The following is a 21,014-nucleotide window of genomic DNA, read 5'->3' as shown; positions in this document are numbered from 1 at the left end:
TGATGTTTAGAGATTAGAATACAAGCTAACAATAAGATCCAAAAGAGTAAATAAAAGAGAAACTAGATAAGTGTCCAAGGTTGAAACTAAAAAGAAATAAAAGATAAGTGCCCCTCTTGTGTCCCATAATTTTTCAAAAAAAAAAAAAAAAAGGAAACGGCTGGGACACGCGTGCAGATGTGTCCTAGAAGAGTCCTGTGCCCGCATTTCGTAGAAAATAAGTAATCACAACCAACACCTTACTTAAAATGATGTTGAAATAGTAACCTATCAAACTTCCAACTTTATTATTGCCAAACCCAGTCATTTGGAGCTGGGGACTGTTTTGAAGAATACACTATCCAGATATATATCAAAATGGTACAAAATTAAACAAGAAAAAGATTTAAAGTATATATTATGTTGAAGTATCGTGGCTAGATCACAAAAACATACAAGCAAGGCACAACAAACCATTACATAACAAACCTTCTGACCTGCCCGAGAGCTGCTGCACTTGACTGGCATATATATGGGAACTGGAACCTCCCAACAAATTTTACAAAATTCCTCTGGCAGCATTGGATGGCTGATCTACAAGGGCCAATCCACAAACTCTTCTTTCACTACTCTTGAACTAATAACAAAGTTACAACACCACCTTTTATAGCAAATCCAGAAGTGGTGGTTGTTCAGATTGTGATTTGGCATGACTAGTCCGAGAGGCTAAAGAGGCCCCCCTCCCTCTTCCTCTTCCCCTACCCACCACAGTTGATGGGGGTGGAGCAAGTCTAGGTGCAGACTGTTCATTCTTACTTGAAGCAAATATGGATCCAATATCTGTCGATTTCTTATCAGTATAAGTACCTGAAGCTGGTATACCCTGGCTTTGTTTCAAATATGCAATAGAACTTAAAGGGTTAATACCCCCAACTCCCAGACTACCAGTAGTCAAAGTTGGGTTCCCTTGATTCTCTCTTATTGGCTCAAAAGAACTGTGAGAATTGAGGCCCCAATTGTTCATTTGGAAGTTCATACTGTTTGATGTACTTGAGACTGAACTAGACCCATATTTGTTGGTGGGCTGTCCCGTTGTGCCATTGTTATACATTCCAGCCCCACTTACTGAGCCAGTAGGTCGTGGAGGCCAATCAGCAAAAGGATCTACATCATCAAAACTTGAAGTGGATGACGCTCCAGCATTCAATTGCTTCTCACCATCTTCTAATTGGGGGGTAACTGCAGAAGATACCCGAGGAGGCCACTCAATATCAACTGGAGGACATGACACAGCTGTTTGCTGACTGGATATTGTGGGTATCATTGAAGATTGTGACTGCAGTGAAGTTACTTGAATTGGTTGGAAACCCAGAACAGGGTTAGTGGAGGGATTGTTGTTTGTAAAATTTTGGAGGGAAGTTGCACGTCCCTTTGTGGTTGGACCCCAATCTTCATCCCATGCAGGGCTGCCCTTCATTGTAGAGCTGACAGTTCCACTTACTTTGCTTAATGATTCTTGGGACAGAAGCCCATTAACAGAAGGGGAAGGTTTTACTTCCGGGATTCCAGAATCAGTCACAGTAACTCCCCGTTTTTCTTCTATCCTCCTGTCATAATATCAAGATGCCATAAGTGATTTCATCACAACCAAATTTGCCCACACAACACAAGCAAATGCATGGGCGTGGAATATAGCAGTACCTGAGAATATCTTTGACAAAGAGCATATATTTAGCAAACTGCTGAACATTTAGCTGTTGAGCTGTAAGAAGAGGCGCGAGTAGCGGAAGGACATGCTCCGCAACAAATTCTACTCCATACTGAACAAGATGAATTTAGCACCATGAAATGAGCAGTAATTCTACTTTAAAAAAATAAAACCATGTACTACTCATGGACATTCTAAAGCAATACAAAGTATAAGTCTCGTATTGGAGACCATTACCTGCTTAAGTATTGAATTTGCAACACCAAGGGTACACATAAGGGTAGGAGGAGAACGGTCAACAGCTGTACAACGTTGAATTGTTTGCAAGATTTCCAAAACAGCATGTTTATCAAGTGTGTTAACCAACTCTCCTAAGCATAACAATGCATTGACTCTAACCTGTCAATGGAAGTAAGCCCAAAGGTTGAGAATAAAGTTCATACTTGGCAAAAAAAATAATAATAATAATAATAATAATTATGTAACAACACAATTACTTTGTTCAAATGGCATTTGAGCTATCAAAAGATTTAAGTGCAATACGATGAGTTCACATCACTAATGAATCTACAAAAGCATTAAATTAATAAATAAATAATTGTGGGGAGGGGGTTTCAAGTGAAGTGATAGCCTAACAGTAATGGCATCCTTTGTGGTGTCCCATGTCTATGGTTTGAACCCCACCTCCACCACTCCTTCCCCCCAACCCCTCCCCCTTCCCCCCCCCCCCCCCACGTGCCCCAACACGACTTACCTATCTCAAAGAAGGAACTTGTGAACATTGTATTTATAGAAAATTTTACTTTATTCTTTCCCCATATGCCATGGAACTTCTTAAATTACAGGTATTAGAAGTTATAATTTAGATGTCCAATTAGAGACATGAAAGATTTGAAACCCGAGACCTTACTCACCACCCTTTCTTATAGGGGGAGGAGGTGTTTGAGCCAGAGATCATTGGCACAAGTCTTCCTTTCTCTTATTTCTATTTCCAGACCTGCTAAGGAGTTTCATAGATGATGAAATAAACAAATGTTTTGTTTTAGTCTATTATAGCAATAAAACAATCACCCACTGATTGATCCTACACTGAATTAATGTATCAGACAAAAAAGGATTGCTATGGCCTACACTCTAAAGGCAATACTAGTGACTTAGTTAAATCTTAACTTATAGCTCTTCAACCAATTAGTTTCAGCATCCATATCCACATTTAAAATATAATTTTATACAAATGGTGACAGCTTTTGGAATAACTTCTGATAAAATTAATTTCATGTTTTTTCATATATTTAAGTTCTTCCTGTCTAAATGAATTAGGTTTATCGTTGTATGAACTGCATTGCTGATATTGACCCCAAAAAAGAAACGGTAGGTACAGCTAATCCGTGAACAGCCAACCATCGCACTGTAAAAATGGGATATGTTCTATCTATGGTCATTGGGGCCTCCTAAAAAGATCTACTAAATTCATCGAGTTGTTCCAAAGGATCAAAACGGCCAGTTACTTCCTCTTGAATTTGTTTCTAATGGCAATAAAATAAACCACCAAACACCTTTGGTGTGATGGTCACTTTATAAGTACAAGTACTTGTGAGGTGTGGGGGGCAAGAGCCGGGGTTTAAGTCTCAGAAAGGGAGCTTCACACACATATACACTTAGATTAGGCTAGAGTAGAATTTCTATCTTGTATTAAAAAAAATGGCAATAAAATAAACAATTCAGCTATAGGAAATTTAGGAGACTCGCCAAACTTTGTCCAAATACGTGCACGCGCGCGCACATACACACACCAATGAGAAGTGCAGTGAGTAATACTTTTAAAAATATGTTGCAGAGTGATTCCCAAACATAAGCTAAATGATTGTTGGTGTAATGCATGAACATATGCACCAGTTCTGTAGTTATCTCGGTACAACAATCAAAATCAGCATTACAGTAGAGTTTCTGCCAACATGCAATGTTCTTAGCCAAGGTGGAAACCAGGGGATAAGAGGTACTGTTGTCAATATTCAGTGATCAACTTTCAATTCAGCCAATATTCACAGCAACTCCGTACAAGAAGAGAACAAAACTTTGAACCACGGTGATCAGATATACCACCACTTTGACAAGATATGATATAATGGAAAAACATGTCTATTACAATCTAATATGCACAACGATGGCCAAATAATGTAAAAAATTAAATAAGTAATATACTCACCGCAGCAACTGTTGTTTTAAGAGCTAAGCCATGAATGCGAGGCAACATTGCTTGTTTCACTAGCTGGCAAGAATGAAATATATACATTTCCATTAAAATCCGTGCCTCCCTCATAAAGCAAGTTAGTAAGAAGGGATATAATGTTTAGTAATATTATATACTTTTTTATGGAAAAATCAGAAATATAATATCTTTTTTATATATAATATTCTAGATGCTATACACTTTTTTGGGGGGAGGGGGGTGGTGTTTATTTGGGGCTAAGCTTTGACAATTGTGTACTAAGTTGTAGAACTACATATAAAAAAAGAATTCAATAGAAAAAATTCAGTAAATGCAAGGGCCATCAGGAAAAGGCACCATACCCCTTAAAGTTTTAATCTTTGTCCAAATTGCTTCAAGAAAAGCTTCAAAATTATACTTTAATACTCCAGACTTTTTGATGGTTATATTTGTCCTTGATGTGAACCACCCAAAACTTGAGGGAACTGGCTGAAATTGAGGCTGAACTGACTAAGATACATAAAAGACTTTTACACGTTCTATATTGATTTATTTTTTCAATGTACTTTTAAGTAATCAAATTACTTGCTTAAAGGCCCGGCTACCTCGAATTAGCCAGAAATCCTGTTTTAGTTTCTATGTTTTAAGATTAGTATGGGGGGTTTCCGAAGTTTCTTTATTGAATCTAAGTTGTTTCAGTTGGTGGTTGAGGAAGGAGGGAATGTTTTCTCCCTTCAGATCTTTGAACGGGGAAAATACTTTATGCAATCGGTGTTTATGGGCAAGAGTGCGGCTCTGTGGATGATGCGGAATTTGAAACACATTGTGATTGGGGTTAGTCCTAAGCAATTTTTCACGCTTAGGGAGGGCGCGACTGCGTACACCTTGCAACGGGGGTCCAATTCATTTGGGCAGTATGTTTCAGTGACAGAGCTTAAGGTTGGTGGGCGGCGGCGAACAATCATTATTCCTGCCGGTAAATTACAACAAGGATGGAGAGCTTTTGGGATTGAATTAAGAAGGATGTTGGAACCTGCTCAATATGCGTTGGGTGGATTGAAGTTTGTACCGTACAGGTCTAAGCAGATTCCAAAGCATCATCCTAACAGGTCCTTTGTGGAAGCTGTCAAAGCTCCTGTGCAGCCAATGTTGAAGCATGTTCAGCAGCCCCTCTATAAAGATAAGGTTAAGGCTGATAAGGTGAAGAGTACTGTGGAGATTGCAAGTGTCAAGTCTTCTACACAGGTTGTAGCATTTGAAACTCAGACTGATAGTTTTCTTCAGGCAGCCGTGGGTGGTGGTGAGGGTGGAGTAGGTGATATTAATGGTAAGAATAAAATTGAGGAGAAAATCCCGGAAGGAATTAATTGCAATATCCCGTTGAAGCCCAATTTGATTTCAAAAATGGTTGAGTTTGGAAAGTTGCGTGGTAATAGGAAGGGACGTTGGCTGGGGAGAGGGTTGACTGTGAGTGTAAATGAAGATGGAAAGAGGCGGGTATCTTGGGATGCTGTTAAGGGAAATTAGCAAGCTGGCAAATGGGTACCAAGCACTAGTGTTTCTAATAATGTAGTGGGTTTGGGCCCATCCAAGATAACAGCCCCAGCCTCGTTGGGGAATAAAGAACCCATTTTGGGCCTGGGTCTGCTAAGCCCATCTAATTTTGAGGCTGGAGAAAGCTCATTCAATGGGCCAAAGGTACTGGAGTCCTTTTACCAGAATGGGATCACGGTGCCCAGTCCAAGTCGAAGTGAGCTCATTGCTACGAAGGAGTGTAGGTGCTCCAGAGCTAAACCCACCGCATCGGAGCTACCAGTGATGGCATCGACGGTATCGGTGAGCCCATCCAGGACATCCGAGCCTCCTGTGGTGTCGCCGACGGAATCGATGGTCACTTCCACCATCTCAGAACAACCTTCGTCATCGCCGACGGTATTGTTGGATGTAGTAGTGACGGAAGTTGAGCTTAAAGGTGTTCAGCCAAGCTCGATGCGACTAGAGCAGCCAACCACTGAGCCGACAGGACCGGCGGTGGTGGCCCAAGTCTCCCACGATCAGGTGTCGCTGACCAGTGCTCTGTGTGGGTCGAAATTGGTACCGGTGGTGTCATCGGCCTCTAAAACGGAGCAGGGAATGCAGCTGGTAGACCCGATAGTGTCAGAGTTGGTGTCTCTATCTTCTTCAGGAGCATCGGAGGTTGGGGATGAGGAGTATATGGGTTTGGAAGGTTCGGGTATTACTGACTTTGAGGGAGTTCAATTACCTGGCCCAGCTATAAGGGACTTGGTTGAAGACTTGGATAAGTCTTGGGGTAACTCCAAAGACTGGATTTTACAAATGCGTGATAGCCGGCAAGTAGTGCTCCCATTGTCACTGTATCGTTCTCCAGATTGTATGTCAGTCTGCTCAAGTTTAGAGGGAGAAGGTGCACCAGGTACTGTTTCTTGTAATAATGAAGGGAAGAGGGTTACTTGGGTAGATGAGAGTGAGGGGTTAGTAGATTCCTTGACTGTGGTTCCCGAGTTAGTAAATGAGTTGTGGGAGTCTGATGGACGGTTGAGGTCCTGCGAGGGAGGTGATGAGCCTTTAGTTGTGGTACCTTTGGCTTCTGAAGGTCCGTTGGAGTTGGAGACTAGTCCTATGAAGGAAATTGGGTGTAAGGAGAGTGTGGATAGTCGTCAACTATCACAATGGGTAATCAATAGGATAAAGGCTTTCAAAAAATCTGTGGGCACTTCACTGGAAGGTTTTGAGGAGCAGATTACAGGATTGTTATTATCCATTGAGGCTAGTAAGAAAGATAGACAGAAACTTGTGGTGGGTGATCAGAAGAAGTTGGTTAAGTCCTATTTAAAGGGGCAATGGGAGTTGAAGAATTTTCTTGTCATCTTTACATGTTGAGTATGATACGAATAAAGTAAGGAGTGCAAGTTCCGAGCGGGCGGTAGTGTCTTATCAATGAATGTGAAGATTATTTCTTGGAATGTTAGAGGGTTGAATGAGCAGGATAAAAGGCTCAGGGTTAGAAATTTGATTAGAAATTGGGGGCCAGATGTGGTTTGTCTCCAAGAAACCAAAATGGGGCTGATTAATAGAGCAGTGATTCGTAGCTTGTGGGGTGGTCAACATGTTGATTGGTCTTACTTAGGTTCTTGTGGTGCTTCTGGTGGGGTGTTAGTGATGTGGGACACTCGGGTAGTGAATAAAATGGAGGAAGCAGTGGGGAGATTTTCAGTTTCTTGTAAGTTTACAGAGGAGATTAGCAGGTTGGAAGAGAATGTATTTATCTAAAGGGGGTAAGGTGACCCTCATTAAAAGCTCACTATCGTCCTTACCTACATATTTTCTTTCTCTTCTTCCTTTACCAGGTAAGGTGGCTAAGCGTATGGAGAAATTACAGAGAGATTTTTTGTGGGATGGGATGGGTGGTGAACCTAAAATTCATTTAGTTAATTGGGCCAAGGTTTGTAGGCCACTGTAGGATGGGGAGTTGGGTATAAGACAGTTAGGTAATTTTAATTCTGCCTTACTGGGTAAATGGTTGTGGAGGTATGGCACCGAGATTGATGCTTTATGGAGAAGGGTTATAGAGGCAAAATATGGGAATATTTGGGGTGGTTGGTGTACGAAGAAGGTGACAAGTCCTTACGGGGTCAGCTTGTGGAGATATATTAGAAGTGGCTGGTTGAACTTCTCTAAATTACTTGTTTATGATGTGGGGGATGGTACTAGAGTGAAATTTTGGAAACATGTGTGGTGTGGGGATTGTACTCTCCAAGAGGCCTTTCCCGAGCTTTATTGTCTTAGTAGGTCCAAGGACTCCTCAGTGGCTGAAGTTATGGGTTGGTCTGCTGGGAGGTATCATTGGAATGTGCAATTTCGTCGTCCTCCACAAGACTGGGAAGAAGAAGCCTTTGATCGGTTTATGGGGCTACTTTACTCCTCGTCAGCAAGAGGGTTTGGACCAGATAGGGTATGTTGGAAGCCTGCAAGGAATACAGGTTTTGAGGTTAGAGGTTATTACGCTCTTTCTACCCTCATAATCTTGTTTCCTTTCCCCGGAAAATGATATGGCAATCGAAGGCTCCTCCAAGAGTAGCCTTCTTTTCTTGGTCTCGTCTTCTTAGGTAAGATTTTAACAACAGAAAACCTTCGTAAAAGACGAGTGATTGTGATTGATTGGTGCTTTATGTGTAAGAAGTGTGGGGAGTCGGTGGATCATCTTCTACTTCATTGTACCATAGCCTGGGAATTGTGGTCTTTGGTTTTTTGTTTGTTTGGCATTCAGTGGGTTATGCCTCGTACTGTTCTTGAGGTGTTTGAGGCTTGGCAAGGAAAGTTTGCGCGACATCGTCACATTGATGTTTGAAAATTAGTTCCTCACTGCTTGATTTAGTGCATTTGGCGAGAAAGGAATGCTAGAAGCTTTGAGGGCTGCGAACGCTCTTTGATGGAGATTAAGTCTTTCTTCTTACACACTCTCTTTGAATGGAGTGTGGTTTTTTCTCATTTTTCTTGTTCTTCCTTTTCTATTTTTCTTGACCGTTGTTCTTTTGTTTCTTGATTTTTGTACCCATAGTACATCCCCAATGTACTCGGCTTGGCGACTTCTTTTTCATTATTATTAATAATATTCTTACGTTATTTATCAAAAAAAAAAATGGTTATATTTGTCCTTCAGGATCTTTCCTAGCTCTAGAGCATTGAGAAAAAGTGACCTGGTACCAACACTTAGGTTTATCCTCGTTATAGAAGTGCTAAGCACGATGATTGATAAAGCAGTTATGGGTGGGAGACTATTAGCTTTCCAAGTGTTGGGAGGGGATAGAGGTAAGATGGATATGTTCATCATTTAAAGATGCTGTAAGTACTATCATTTTTGACAGAGCTAGTGGGTCACATAAGAGTTCACCACAAGGGAAACAATTGGCTAAGGACCACACCTCAAGAAGCAGAGTTCACTAGTTCAAATCTCCGCTTTCCCCTCTCCTTGTGGCCAAAACTTATTTATCAGGAAAAAAAAAATTAATATGAATCAATCACATTAGAAGGTTTCACATGTTAAGCTGTAACCAGATTGAGGGAGAAATTAGGAAAAAAGTAAAATAATGGTGGTGAATTCAGTTACTTACCTATGAATCTTTGGGTTCATCTCTAGGGTCTCATTATTGCATTTGTATTGAGGATTCAAAACAAATGGATTTGAAAAACAATTACTAGTATAAATCGTTTTTATGAGTTTGCAAACACATGCATTGAGGAATTTGATCTAACAAAAACAATTGTGATGTTACAGATTTAAAATAACATAATGCACCTAACCACTTCAAATCCACCCTTAAATTTCATCAACAAATTATATGTCCTTCTATATAAGTGACAGTCACCTGAGGATCAAGTTGCTTCGCAAGGGACGCAGATTTCCTCAAAACTTCCTCTTGTATTCGAGCATCATTTTCATCATAAGCCCGAATAATCAAAGGCAGGACATGTGCTATTAAGTGCTCCTGACTAGTCTACAACAGTTACAAAAAGAGTGTATCTTAATTGCATAAGTTCGCTGGCTATACCTGTACAAGATGAAAAGTGAAATCCAGCACAAACACCTAACTTTGCTTATACATCTGAAAAAAAATTATATATCATGATGCCTCAACTACATAAAAGAGGAAATTTCATAATGAGTGAACCTTTTCACAGGTTATTAGTTTGAAAGGTACAAACATCTAACTACCAAATTTTACAAGTGCCAATAACTTCTAAATTCAATGATAAACACCAACAAGGAGTTATATAAATTCACTAAAGTTTCAGGAAAATTAATATAGAATTGTTACAAAATCTTTTAAAGGATTAACATTTTATTTTATTGAGCTAGAACATACCATCTCACCCTCCAACTTGTACTCACAAGAAGAGGAGGTGCAATTTGAGCTAGAATCATTGGCAATTAAACATATATAAATAAGGGGCATCCCATTATCATATGATTACTAAGATATATTATGATTTGAACATGAAATCTTAATCAAACTCAATCCCAGCCACCAACTGCAACTTGGGAAAGCCTGATAAATTACTATTTTGTCCCCCCAAAAGATAGGAAGGGTGAATTTAATCATTTAACTATTGTTCTAATACTCCCCCTAATGTGTGGGCGTAGACTTGCATGAGGCCCAACACATGAAATTTTAATTTTTAAATGAGAGGTAGAAATTACCACTAGTCATGGAAACTTAAACGGATGGGAAGGCTAAAGCCATCCTGCTGTGTAAAGAGCAGGTTGGAGATAGCTTCAGCAGTAATAGTATAATCAAATGAGGTAAACTGATGCAGGGCATTTCACGTAGTTGCATCCTAATCCTCTTGTAACTAATTAGTTAGTCAGATGATTTCTTAAGCATTGGCCAATATGATTTGAACACTAGCATCTAGAAGGCTGCCAATGCCAAACAACTAGTATAAGCACCATATTGTAGTTACTTTGTGATCAGTTTTGAATGCAATTACACAGATTAGCCTAGTGTTATTTTCAAGAGATGGATTTCTCTTAAGAAGGTTTGTCACACCTTGTTCCTTGTTCTAAGCACCTCTCATTTCCCATTCAATTCTAAGCCTAAACAGAAGCCCCTTAGCATCCCTGCATCATAAACCCACTTCAAACATAAAATAACAACAGATCACTTTTTTAAAGTAAAAAAAAAAATATATATATATATATATATATATATATATCTTGTAACTAACTGCAACAACCAGAACAGACATGCCAAAGTAATTAAAGAACTACATTTCAACTTTTATACACATATAACTGCATGCATCTCCTAGATGATTTAATACCTTCAATGTCACCTACATGTTATCAAGAAACATCCTCAAAGAAATTTGGCGCTAAACTCATGGCCCTTAGTTCACCAAGTACTATTTTGTATAGAGCAACTCATCTCAATCACTTGCATCCATTTCCATGCACTCAAAGAGCTTTAATTTAAGTGTTGTAGTTGATTTTTATTATTTTTTTTGGATAAGATAGTTACCTTGTTGATTATAAGGTCAGCACGCTTCACAAGCAGCAATAGTGTCTCGCCTGCAGCAGTACTTAATACAGGAACAAGGGACGGTAGCGTTGATAGTTCAAAATCATTTTTATCCTACAATTTTTTTGACATGAATCAAATTTTCAAGTAAAACATCAATTCCTGATCAAGATAGATAAAACATACAAGATATTCAGTAATATACATATCCTTTAATCTTTCTACTAATACAACAAAAACATGATTGAGCAGGAAATCAATAATATTAGTCCTTAGCCTTTCCGTGCATCATCATTACTCTGGAAAAAAATAATAATAATAATAATAACAACAGTTCATGCTGGTACAAGCATAAAACAGCAAGTCCCCCCCGCCAACCACCACCCACGGGCACAGGGCCAAATAAAAGAAGATAGAAGAAAACTTAGCAATGCTGTGAGATTCTATAAACAAATCACGATAATGGTAGAGACGTACAAATAGCAAAGTAATTGATAATGAAGCCACATTAATTGCACTTCAAAAGTGTAATTTGAAAACACATTTTATCTATCAGAAATCCTTCATTAAAAGAAAATTAGACAAGTGATCCCACACTCCCTATGCAAAACTGCTTAGTATGCAAGAGATTATAAGTTCCATGCCAATCTCTAATCAACAACCATACAAAATGCCTAACTTTTATTTTTCACAACACAAATGCACAGCAAACATGACTCTCCATACCACGATATCAAGAAAGATAATAAAAATCAACAGAATAAAATGTAAATAGATAGTCATCACCATCATTGAATATTAGTTTGACATCTTCTCCCAATATAAAAAACAATCAAGATAGCGTGCTTGCCATCAGTGGTTTAATAAATTTATAGGTGTTACCAAAACATCTATCCCGTGAGTTAATATCAAATTATCAATAGTTACTTTCCTGGAGATAAGGGAATGAATTTTTCTCAGAAAAAGAGCCCATGCATGGAAGACAAATATGAAATCACGGGAAAATAAGCTTTAAGGATTTAAACCAGGATGAGATCAGCAAGCATGTAAAGAACTCATGTCCTAGAACGACCTTTTAAATTTTCTGGCGCATTTGATTTTTGCAGATTATTGATAAATATTCAGTCTATTCAGACAAGATGAATAGATGATGTACTGAAGAAAACAATGTAGAACAAGACAAATTGATAAATTAACCTCAGCCATTTTATGGTTGTGGTAAATTTCAAGGCCTCATATCAAATTAAAAATAATTAAAACCTTATATCATGTAAATTTGCAAATTGTTAAATTCAAAAGCATGAATACAAATAAATAGTACCTGAGACTCTGCTATTGTGAGAACCATGGGCAGAATCATTGGTTGCATTACCAAATTTCGAAGCTCTGCACAAAGAGGAGGCAATACCTGCACAAAAGAATAAAGAATTTGTTCATAAAGCTTTTTGATGCATTCCAATTACTACGCTGCCCACTAACCTCAACATCCTAGAATCTGCACTAAATCAAAAATTGTAGTATATTTAGTATCACACCTGAAATCACATTTATACCAGATTTTCAGACTCCATACTGTAACTGAATTAGGTCACTCAACTTCAGTACAGAGTCTTAGCAAACTTCCAGGGAAGTATAAAATAGTCTTTAAAACATGGCTGGTTTCTGTTTCTCAACATATCTTGTTTTCCAGATTCTCAAAAATCAAGAAAGATAAATTCACGTATAAATACTCAACAAAGACTTCTATAAGACGGGGAAAAAAAAAAGAACTAAAAAACTCAAACCTTATACCGCAATACACGGGAGTCAAAATCTTTCCACATATCGGATAAAGCTTTCAAGAATTCAGACTTTTGCATGTTATCTCTTTCCTGCAAGAAAAGAAGATTATCACCAAAGAGGTTCTATTTAAACCATACTTTTCTTATTCAGCACAGCACTCTGGGGTATCTCCATCCCAGAAGCAAGTTTTATGCAAATGCGTACAAGCATGTGGTCGAGGAAGCGAAGAGCACGCAACCTAGTGTCATTCCGGAAAAATGGAGAACCTGCAAAATAGAGACAAACAATGAGTTAAGTGTCAACAGTTCATTTAATGACAAGTCACACTAATAACCCAAGACCGGCACATTTCATTCAACTACGCTTAAGTATGACCAGGACAACCCATTGCTAGCTGTAATGGAAGGGTTATTTGGCATGTCCATTTAAAGTATTGTCTCCATAGAGAGTAACAAGACCATATGTCAAGACAGGAACAACTTCATAACTCACTGCCATATCTAATTGATGGATGATCTACTAATGGTCCATGTCTTCCATGAATAGCCATGGAATTCTGAATCATAATTGAATGTAAATGCATTATTTTCAGTCCTTTAACATAATCAAAAAGTGGAAAACGTATCCTTAGGCTTTTCAGGGGTATCTCAGATTTAACTAGAAACTTCCTATCTAAATCTTATAGATTTTTTTTTTTTTTTGGGATAGGTAATAAGACTTTTATTAAATGAAACGAACATCATGTTCACGATGCTATCTAAACCTTATAGATGGATTGCAAAGTGAAAACTGAAAGGAGAATATCTAAATATCTAAAACTTTTAAAAAGGTCTCCCCCATTAAATTGCTAGTGATAAGGAACTCCTTGCCCCTTTCCATCATGATTTTCTTTTTCCTCTCTCACAATATAGTCCTCTATTTTTCCATATAGCAATATTGTGTACTGTTAAATTTACAACTCATTTACACCAACAATAATTAAAAACAATTTTGAGAGGTTATCAAAAGTTTAACATCGTAGGGCCCATAAGGCTCATGTTGTACCTGTAAAATCCATTGCTGTTGGCCTAAAAGACTCATTTGCAGAAAGCATTCTTTGCAGGTCAGGAACCAACTCTGGTGGAATGGAGGAGAAAGCTTCATTGGATAAGTAAGTCAAGGTATTCATGTACTGCAGAAAAGGAACACAAGAATTAAACATCTTTTTTTTTATATATAAGTTAAACACAAGAATTGCCCATCATTAGCTAAGACAGAATTATAAAATTTTCATCAAGCTGATTCTTCTCATTCAAATTTTGTTCAATGCTATTTTTGGATAAGTTCATAGTGCTAAACATTTTACAGCTGGTATATTATGTTTATGATTCTCTTGGTTTTATTTCTAAGAATACAATGAAAAAATAAATAAAAATAAAAAAAAGGGTAAAATGATTTGATAATGTTCTCATTCTATGCTGACTAACTTATACTAAGAAAAACTTCAATGGATGGTGCTTTTTGCATGCCTATAAACCATGTTGAGTCTGTTGTTTAATAGATTCTTTGAGACACAGACACATCTTACAAATCTAGCCAAACTGTAGAAGGCAACACGCAGGCTGCACCAGCAAATTCCCAGCACAAATACTTTTGCATCTGGGTACATCCAGAGTACAAAGACAAAGTACACGGTTCATATCTCCCCCTAATGAAGTCAAAAGATCAAATTTCTGACAACTGAGACCATTTTGGGCCACCCGATCTCCCAAAACAAGATGGGCATAAAAAGAAAGGGAAGGGGGGGTGTGAAGGCAGAGTCCAACATATATCATTGGAGTCCAAGGCTTCTCAACTCTTCAATTGAAATTAAAGCAAGGAACCTCTAACTATGATACTCAGCTCAGCTACTTCGATTTGAATTATCTGGAGGATGCCTTATATATATCCTATCTAAAAGATAGACAATCAAACCTATTTCTCAATTCAATAGAAGCCCAAAGAGATGAATAGGGTCCCAAATATTTGCAGTGAATCCCACGCTTAAGCAGTCATGCATTACAATAAGAACTGCCAATTCTCTGGCAAATACAGCCCTTTTGATCATTTCTTCGCATTACTTGAGGCTGTTCAAACAGACACAGGTCAACTAAAAGGTATTCCCATCACAACTGGGGTTATGGGTTTTCAGTTTATGAGGGGTATTATGAGATTAACAGAGCTTTAACTCCTACATTCTATTCAAGTCTTCAATTTTTAAGTTTGTCTAGCATATCTTGAGCTCATCAACAACCCGACCCCCCCCCCCCGGGGTCCCAAAAATTTGGGGATTTCTTATTTGTCATTCTATCTTATCCAAAATACTATCTATCACCTACTTAATTAACATGTCCTTTTTTAGTACTTATACCAATCTTATTTTAGCCATTTTCTACATCTCTCCATTCCCTCAACTTGAATTAAATCACTCTTTCACTGGTGTACTAAAAACTCTCTTTTAAACATGACTTGACCGTCTGAAGTGACCTCCTTCAGATTTTTAATATCTTATCAATAAAATTCGTTCCCATGTTTAAATGAATTTCTTTATTTCATGAGCATATTATGTCTTAATAGCACAACATTCAGACCATATATCTTGAGCTCGTCCAATTTCTAAAATGCTACACGTCACACTCACACATATCTCTCCAAACCTGCTGAAGTTGCAAAAGTCCAAGGGGTTCAATGAGTCACAAGCTAGACCATCTAAGAGAAAGGTTGCCAGTTTACACAATTAGAGAACAATTGCATAAATCTGTATAAATGCACATAAAGAGGGAAGTAGCAGCTAAAAGGTAAGAGAAAACCTCTATCCACAGGTAGATTAGCACACAACCATAAAACTCTTGATATTAGAAAACCAAAGCTCGATTTAAGGTATAAGTAATAATGACAACCTGAAAGAATCTAGACTTCTAAATTACACATACCATCTTGACATTGTTGTTGCAGTTGAACAAAGGCTTTCGAGCTATCAAGTGGTACGCAAGGCAACCAAAACTGAAAATATCAGACGAACATCCACCTGAAGAAGCTTTGCTCCGAACATATTCAGGAGCAGTGTAATTCAGTGATGGCTGAAGGGGTAGTACAGAATCTTCAACATCATATTCCTGTACAATCCATAATATGTATCAACACTTGCACACAAGAAGCATTACATAACTCTTAAAATTGTAAATGAGCTCTATATAAACATAGAATAGTCCAGAGCGCACAACAAACCACTTCAAAGTTGTAGCCAATACAGCTGCTTAGTCGCAAACATGTCAATAGGGAAAGAAGTAAACAGGTAAACATAGGTAGAAGAGAACATTTACGGATTCATGAACAGTGTAAGCAAGAATCACAATGTATAAGTATATATTTGCCATAAAATACCATAGAAAACATATATGATCATATCACTTCTCTAAAAGATTAACAAATTCACATGAATTCACATAAAGTATCCACTAACAATTACTTACCCAAAATAAAAATCTACTAGAGAAACCAGAACTCAGGTCTTTTAAATAATAAAAGAAGGAGCCAGGTAAAATCAAATTGAAGGTTCTTTACTTCCTAATCCAGTCAAAAATTTCACTCACAGCATAATGGAAAGCCGGAAAATTTGCCATATCGCCTGAGGCTTGATCTGTTGAAATTGCAAAACCAAATCCGCCAAGCTTCCAAGCTCCACTTGAGGTAATAAGGACATTCTGCAGAGTATGAACTTCATAATTACACATTCATATCCAACATCTCATGAACCCAAGCTAAAAGAACCAACATCAGAAGCTTTTCACAAGCATTATGATTAAAAGATTCCATACATGTAAAAACCTAATGCAAGAGATCAAGTAAACGAATGCATATAAGGAATATTTTATATTATACATCTTTAAATATGCATAAGATATGAGGACTGAACTTGCCAAAGTTATAATCTCATAAGCATTTTATATCATTCGCACTCATAAAATAATTATGCTTATGCAAAATACAAAAGCATCCTAAAAATTCCAGAGCATTTGTTAGAAGTAGTGAGCCACTGAACAACAGGTTATAAAAGCATCTAAAGTAATAAATTATTTTGATATCCAATAAAGTTGTTCTTTCTTGGTGATCTAGTCTCAAGATAAATCCTAAAAATCCACTATGTTTTTCTTCAGAACAACTTGGGGAATATAAAAGGGGACACAGATAAATATGGAACTCCAACTTACACAAATTATCACTGCCACATGGCTAGAAATTAGAGAGAGAGAGTAAATAAGGATTAACCTCAGGTGATATAGCCCGATGAATAAGACGTGCATTTTTATGGAGAAAGTCCAAGGTTTCCGCCATCTGGAGCAAACCATGCTTCACCTCCAACAAACCCATTTCCTGCGATTTTTTTTTTAAAATGTCCCTATGTCAGCAAACTAGATAGAACATAGTGCACAACCTATGGCCTGAAGAATACGCACTTTTTTCAGAATGGCATTGAGAATCACATTTCATTTCAAACCTTCATATGGACATTCACTAAATGACATAGAAACATTACAATTCTTCAAGTGAGCATTCAATAGCGCTACTCAAATCTTTTCAAACAAGCATTCTTTTTTCTTCTTTTTTTTTTTGATAAGTTCTTTTCAAACAAGCATTCACTAAATCACATTAAAAAGAACCATCAAAATCCTTCAAATGGGGGAACTCATAAATCGCATGTAAGCTCTCAAATTTAATTCACTTCAAGTGGGCATTCACTAAATCACATAAAACCATTAGAACCCTTCCAGTGGACTAAATCTATATAACTATGAGCTCTCAATTCCAATTACGCATTAACTAAATCACATAGAGACATGCACTTAACTCTTCAAATTCAGACCAGCATACACAAAAAACAACATATCTCTTCAAACCTTCAAAATGGAGCATTCACTAAATCACCAAAAAAAAAAACACTCAAAATTCTTCAAATGGCACTCACTAAATAACATATAAAGCTCTCAAATTGAATTCATTTCAAGTGGGCATTCACTAAATCACTTAAAACCATTAAAGCCCTTCACATTGGGCACTCACTAAATCACATTTAAACAAAAATCAAAATTCTTCAAATGAGCATTCGCTAAATCCCCATACAAGCTCTAAAATTTAAGGGGTCATTTGGTACATGTGTTTAAATACATGTTTTTAATTTTTAAACAACATTACACGCATTTTCACACATTTTTATCACCCACGTGTATTTCCAAAAAAATACAAAAAAACGTTACTAGAGCAACGTTACTAAACGGCCCCTAATTCACTTCAATTGGGCATTCACTCCCACACTCACTAAATCACATATAAGCTCTCAACTCCAATCAAGCACTAACTAAATCACATAAACACGCATTCTTCACTAATTCACAACCTCTCAAATTACAAACTACATTCAAAATCACAAAACCACAACAACAACAAAAAAAAAAAAAACACACAAATTAGTGAATTTACCATTCCCTTGAGCTCCTTGGGCACTTTAGGCACATTCTCCACATCCCCAAGCGCATTCGCCACCGACGCGAAAAGCGGCTCCGTCACCATCGCCATGGCATTCTTGCTCTCGTCAAAAGCCTGCACCACGTGCACCACCCCGGGGTGCCTCAGCCTCACGAGCCTCGCCGCATCGGCACGAACCAAATCGAAAAAACCGTCCTCCGCCGCCTTCGAGAGCCCCACGCGCGCGCGTGCCTCCGACAGCGCCTTCTTGTCGAGCACCCACACGCACACCACCGGGTACTGCTGTGGGCGCGTGGAGTCACGCGCCTTAGCGGAGTATAGCCTCCAGGCTAAGCCCGGACCCGCCGACCCGATCGGGTCGAGGAGGTCGTAGTCCTGGAGCGGTTTCGGCCCGGTGACGTCCTGCACGGTGGTTTGTACAGTCTTTTCGATCACCGCTGCGGTCTTCGCTAGAGCTTGCGTTAGGGTTTTCATATTCAACGACATTTTTTTGGCTTTTGGTTTTCTCTGATTGCTTCTTTTTTTTTTTTTCAATTAACTCAAAATAATTTCATACCAAAAAAAAAAAAAATTGGATGAGTAATTGAAAATTTTGTGAATTTGTGAAAAAATAGCTATAATTAGAAGGAGAAGAGGGAATTGAGGTTTCCTTCGTAGATCAGAGGGATGTAGTGTTTCCTTTCTCTCTCTCTCTCTCTCTTTTTCTGTGGAGACTGGTTGGGTACGATAGCGAGACTGGTTTTTTTTAATTTAATTTAATTTGATTTTTCTTAATCAAGTTTTGGGCAGGTTTTTTCTGTTTTTGGTTTAAAAAAAATAAAAATAATTGTCTGTGTGGATTCATTACTTGTAATTGCTGTTTTCCGTTGGCTTTAGGAATTTTTAAAATCCTTTTTTTTTGGTTTAGGTGGGATGACACGGTCACACGTGGGAGCCACCTGTACTTTACTACTGCTGGGCTTGCTGGATTTGGGCCAAGGCCTCAATTTAAGAAAATTTTTCAAGGTCAAGGATGAAAATATATTAGGATTTTTAGTTTTTCACTGATAAAAAGGTTTTAATCACTTGAAATTTGTAACGAGGTATGTAATTTGTTTAAATAATATAAATAAATAATTTTATTAGTTTCGTAGTTTGGAGTTAAAATTTATTCTTTTACTAATATTATTAATAAGAATTTGAAATATTTAAGGTCCGTTTAGTAAGATTGTTTTAATAACGTTGTTTGTATTTTTTGAAAATAGATGTGGGTGAAAAAATGTGTGAAAATACATATAATGTTGTTTAAATACTAAAAACTGTTGCTTAAAATACACTACCAAATGGGCACTTAAGCTTTGTAAATGTTTAATTAATTAGTATTTATCTACATACTTTTACCAATTTCATTATTATTTTGTTTTGCAATTTCTCTTCTTTTTGTTCTTTTTTTTTTTGTAAGCATGATTTGAGTTTAGGCTTCTTGTTTGATTAGAGCATCTGCATTCATTTTTTCTAATTCTATCCTATTTTACCATCTTAAAAATCACTTTATCAATTATACAATGCCAATTTTCAATTCACCAACATCCAAACTTCTATTTTACCATATTACACATTAAAATAATATAAAAATAACAGTATAAAAATATTTCTCAATTCTCTCTCTGTTCTCTGTTTCTCTTCCTCTGTCAACCTTCTCAGTCACACCACCCCGACTATTCACCTTCTCAGTCACACCACCACCACCGTCCACCTTCTCAGTCAACCTTCTCAGTCAAAACAAGAAAAACCCAAATCACTCGCCGATCAAACACAAGAAACCCAAAATCAAAACAAGAAACCCATTCCACTCGCCGATCAAAACAAGAAACCCAGAACACAAAGAACCATCGAACTTGAAACCAACCCACACCACATACCCAGCAACCTCCGTGAACACAAACCTTAACCATAACCCATTGCACCACCACCACCACTGATGAGCATCACTGTGAACAAAACCCACCACCAAAAAAAAGAAAGAAAAAGACAGACCCAAGGTAAGCAAGTGCAGACCTACGGCAAGCAAATCCCAAACCCATGGCGGTAAACCCACGGTGAGCAAATCCCAGATTTACGCCGGCAAACTCGGACCCACGGCGAGCACACCCAATCGCCACTCAGACCCATCAAGATACTGAAATTATTGAAGAAACGGCAGTGGAAGAGAACAAAGACGAAGAAGCCCAAATTTCCATGGAAGGCTCGACAAAGAGAAAGCTGGAGATTCCGGCGATACCGTAATTGTTGATTTTGAATTGGAAGAAGACGATTGGGAAGAAGGTGAAGAGAAGAATCAGGAGAAGTTGCGCGAAAAGGCGAATGGTAGCAAGAGGCCGATCTGCTGTGGTGTGGTGGCCGTGGCTATGGGTTTTGGGTCTGTAGAGAGAAGGAAGAGAGCAGAGAGAGAACGAGAGAGAGAGAGAGAGAGGAGAGAGAAAGTGATGGAATTTTTTAATAAAAAAGAAGAGAGAGAGAATTAAATAATATTATTTGTATTTACCATTAAGCTACAGTGCATTCTACATTTAGAATGACACTGTAGCCGGATTGTAAAAATATTTACAATTCTTGGCTTTTACAACATTCAATGGAGTGATGGTTTTGGGGCTAAATGGGAAATTGGCTTTGCATTTGCCATTTGGCCTATACGTTGTGGATGCTCTTACAGGATACCTATATTGTCTTAGAACTTTGATACGAATCTCAATTTAGTTTTTATAGTTTCAATTTGAATAATTAACCTTTTTACACACTAGATTTTTGACAAGTT

General features: G+C 37.8%; 1 protein-coding gene across 1 annotated transcript; it reads right to left on the bottom strand.

Annotated features, from left to right (window-relative positions):
* Positions 1-254: 254 nt before the first annotated feature.
* LOC142619529 (SCY1-like protein 2 B) lies at positions 255-18,920 on the bottom strand. Its single transcript, XM_075792659.1, has 14 exons — positions 18,215-18,920; positions 17,006-17,110; positions 16,330-16,440; positions 15,670-15,852; positions 13,763-13,889; positions 12,923-12,984; positions 12,721-12,807; positions 12,258-12,344; positions 10,937-11,050; positions 9,284-9,412; positions 3,894-3,956; positions 1,925-2,086; positions 1,681-1,799; positions 255-1,586 (listed from the first exon to the last, which is right to left on the bottom strand). Exons 1-14 carry the CDS (start codon positions 18,704-18,706, stop codon positions 644-646), a joined length of 2,784 nt encoding a protein of 927 aa, XP_075648774.1. The 5' UTR covers positions 18,707-18,920; the 3' UTR covers positions 255-643.
* Between the last annotated feature and the right edge of the window lie 2,094 nt (positions 18,921-21,014).

Source organism: Castanea sativa, chromosome 12, assembly GCF_040712315.1.
Source record: "Castanea sativa cultivar Marrone di Chiusa Pesio chromosome 12, ASM4071231v1".
Classification (NCBI taxonomy): Eukaryota; Viridiplantae; Streptophyta; class Magnoliopsida; order Fagales; family Fagaceae; genus Castanea; species Castanea sativa.
This window is presented reverse-complemented; position numbering and strand designations above follow the sequence as displayed.

Excerpts from the sequence above, each read along its gene's own strand:
- LOC142619529 (XM_075792659.1), bottom strand. The coding sequence starts at position 18,706 with ATGTCGTTGAATATGAAAACCCTAACGCAAGCTCTAGCGAAGACCGCA. Across the intron at positions 17,111-18,214 it reads CCAAGGAGCTCAAGGGAATG|GAAATGGGTTTGTTGGAGGT; the intron begins GTAAATTCACTA and ends AAAAAATCGCAG. Across the intron at positions 13,890-15,669 it reads GCAACAACAATGTCAAGATG|TACATGAATACCTTGACTTA; the intron begins GTATGTGTAATT and ends CCTTTTCTGCAG.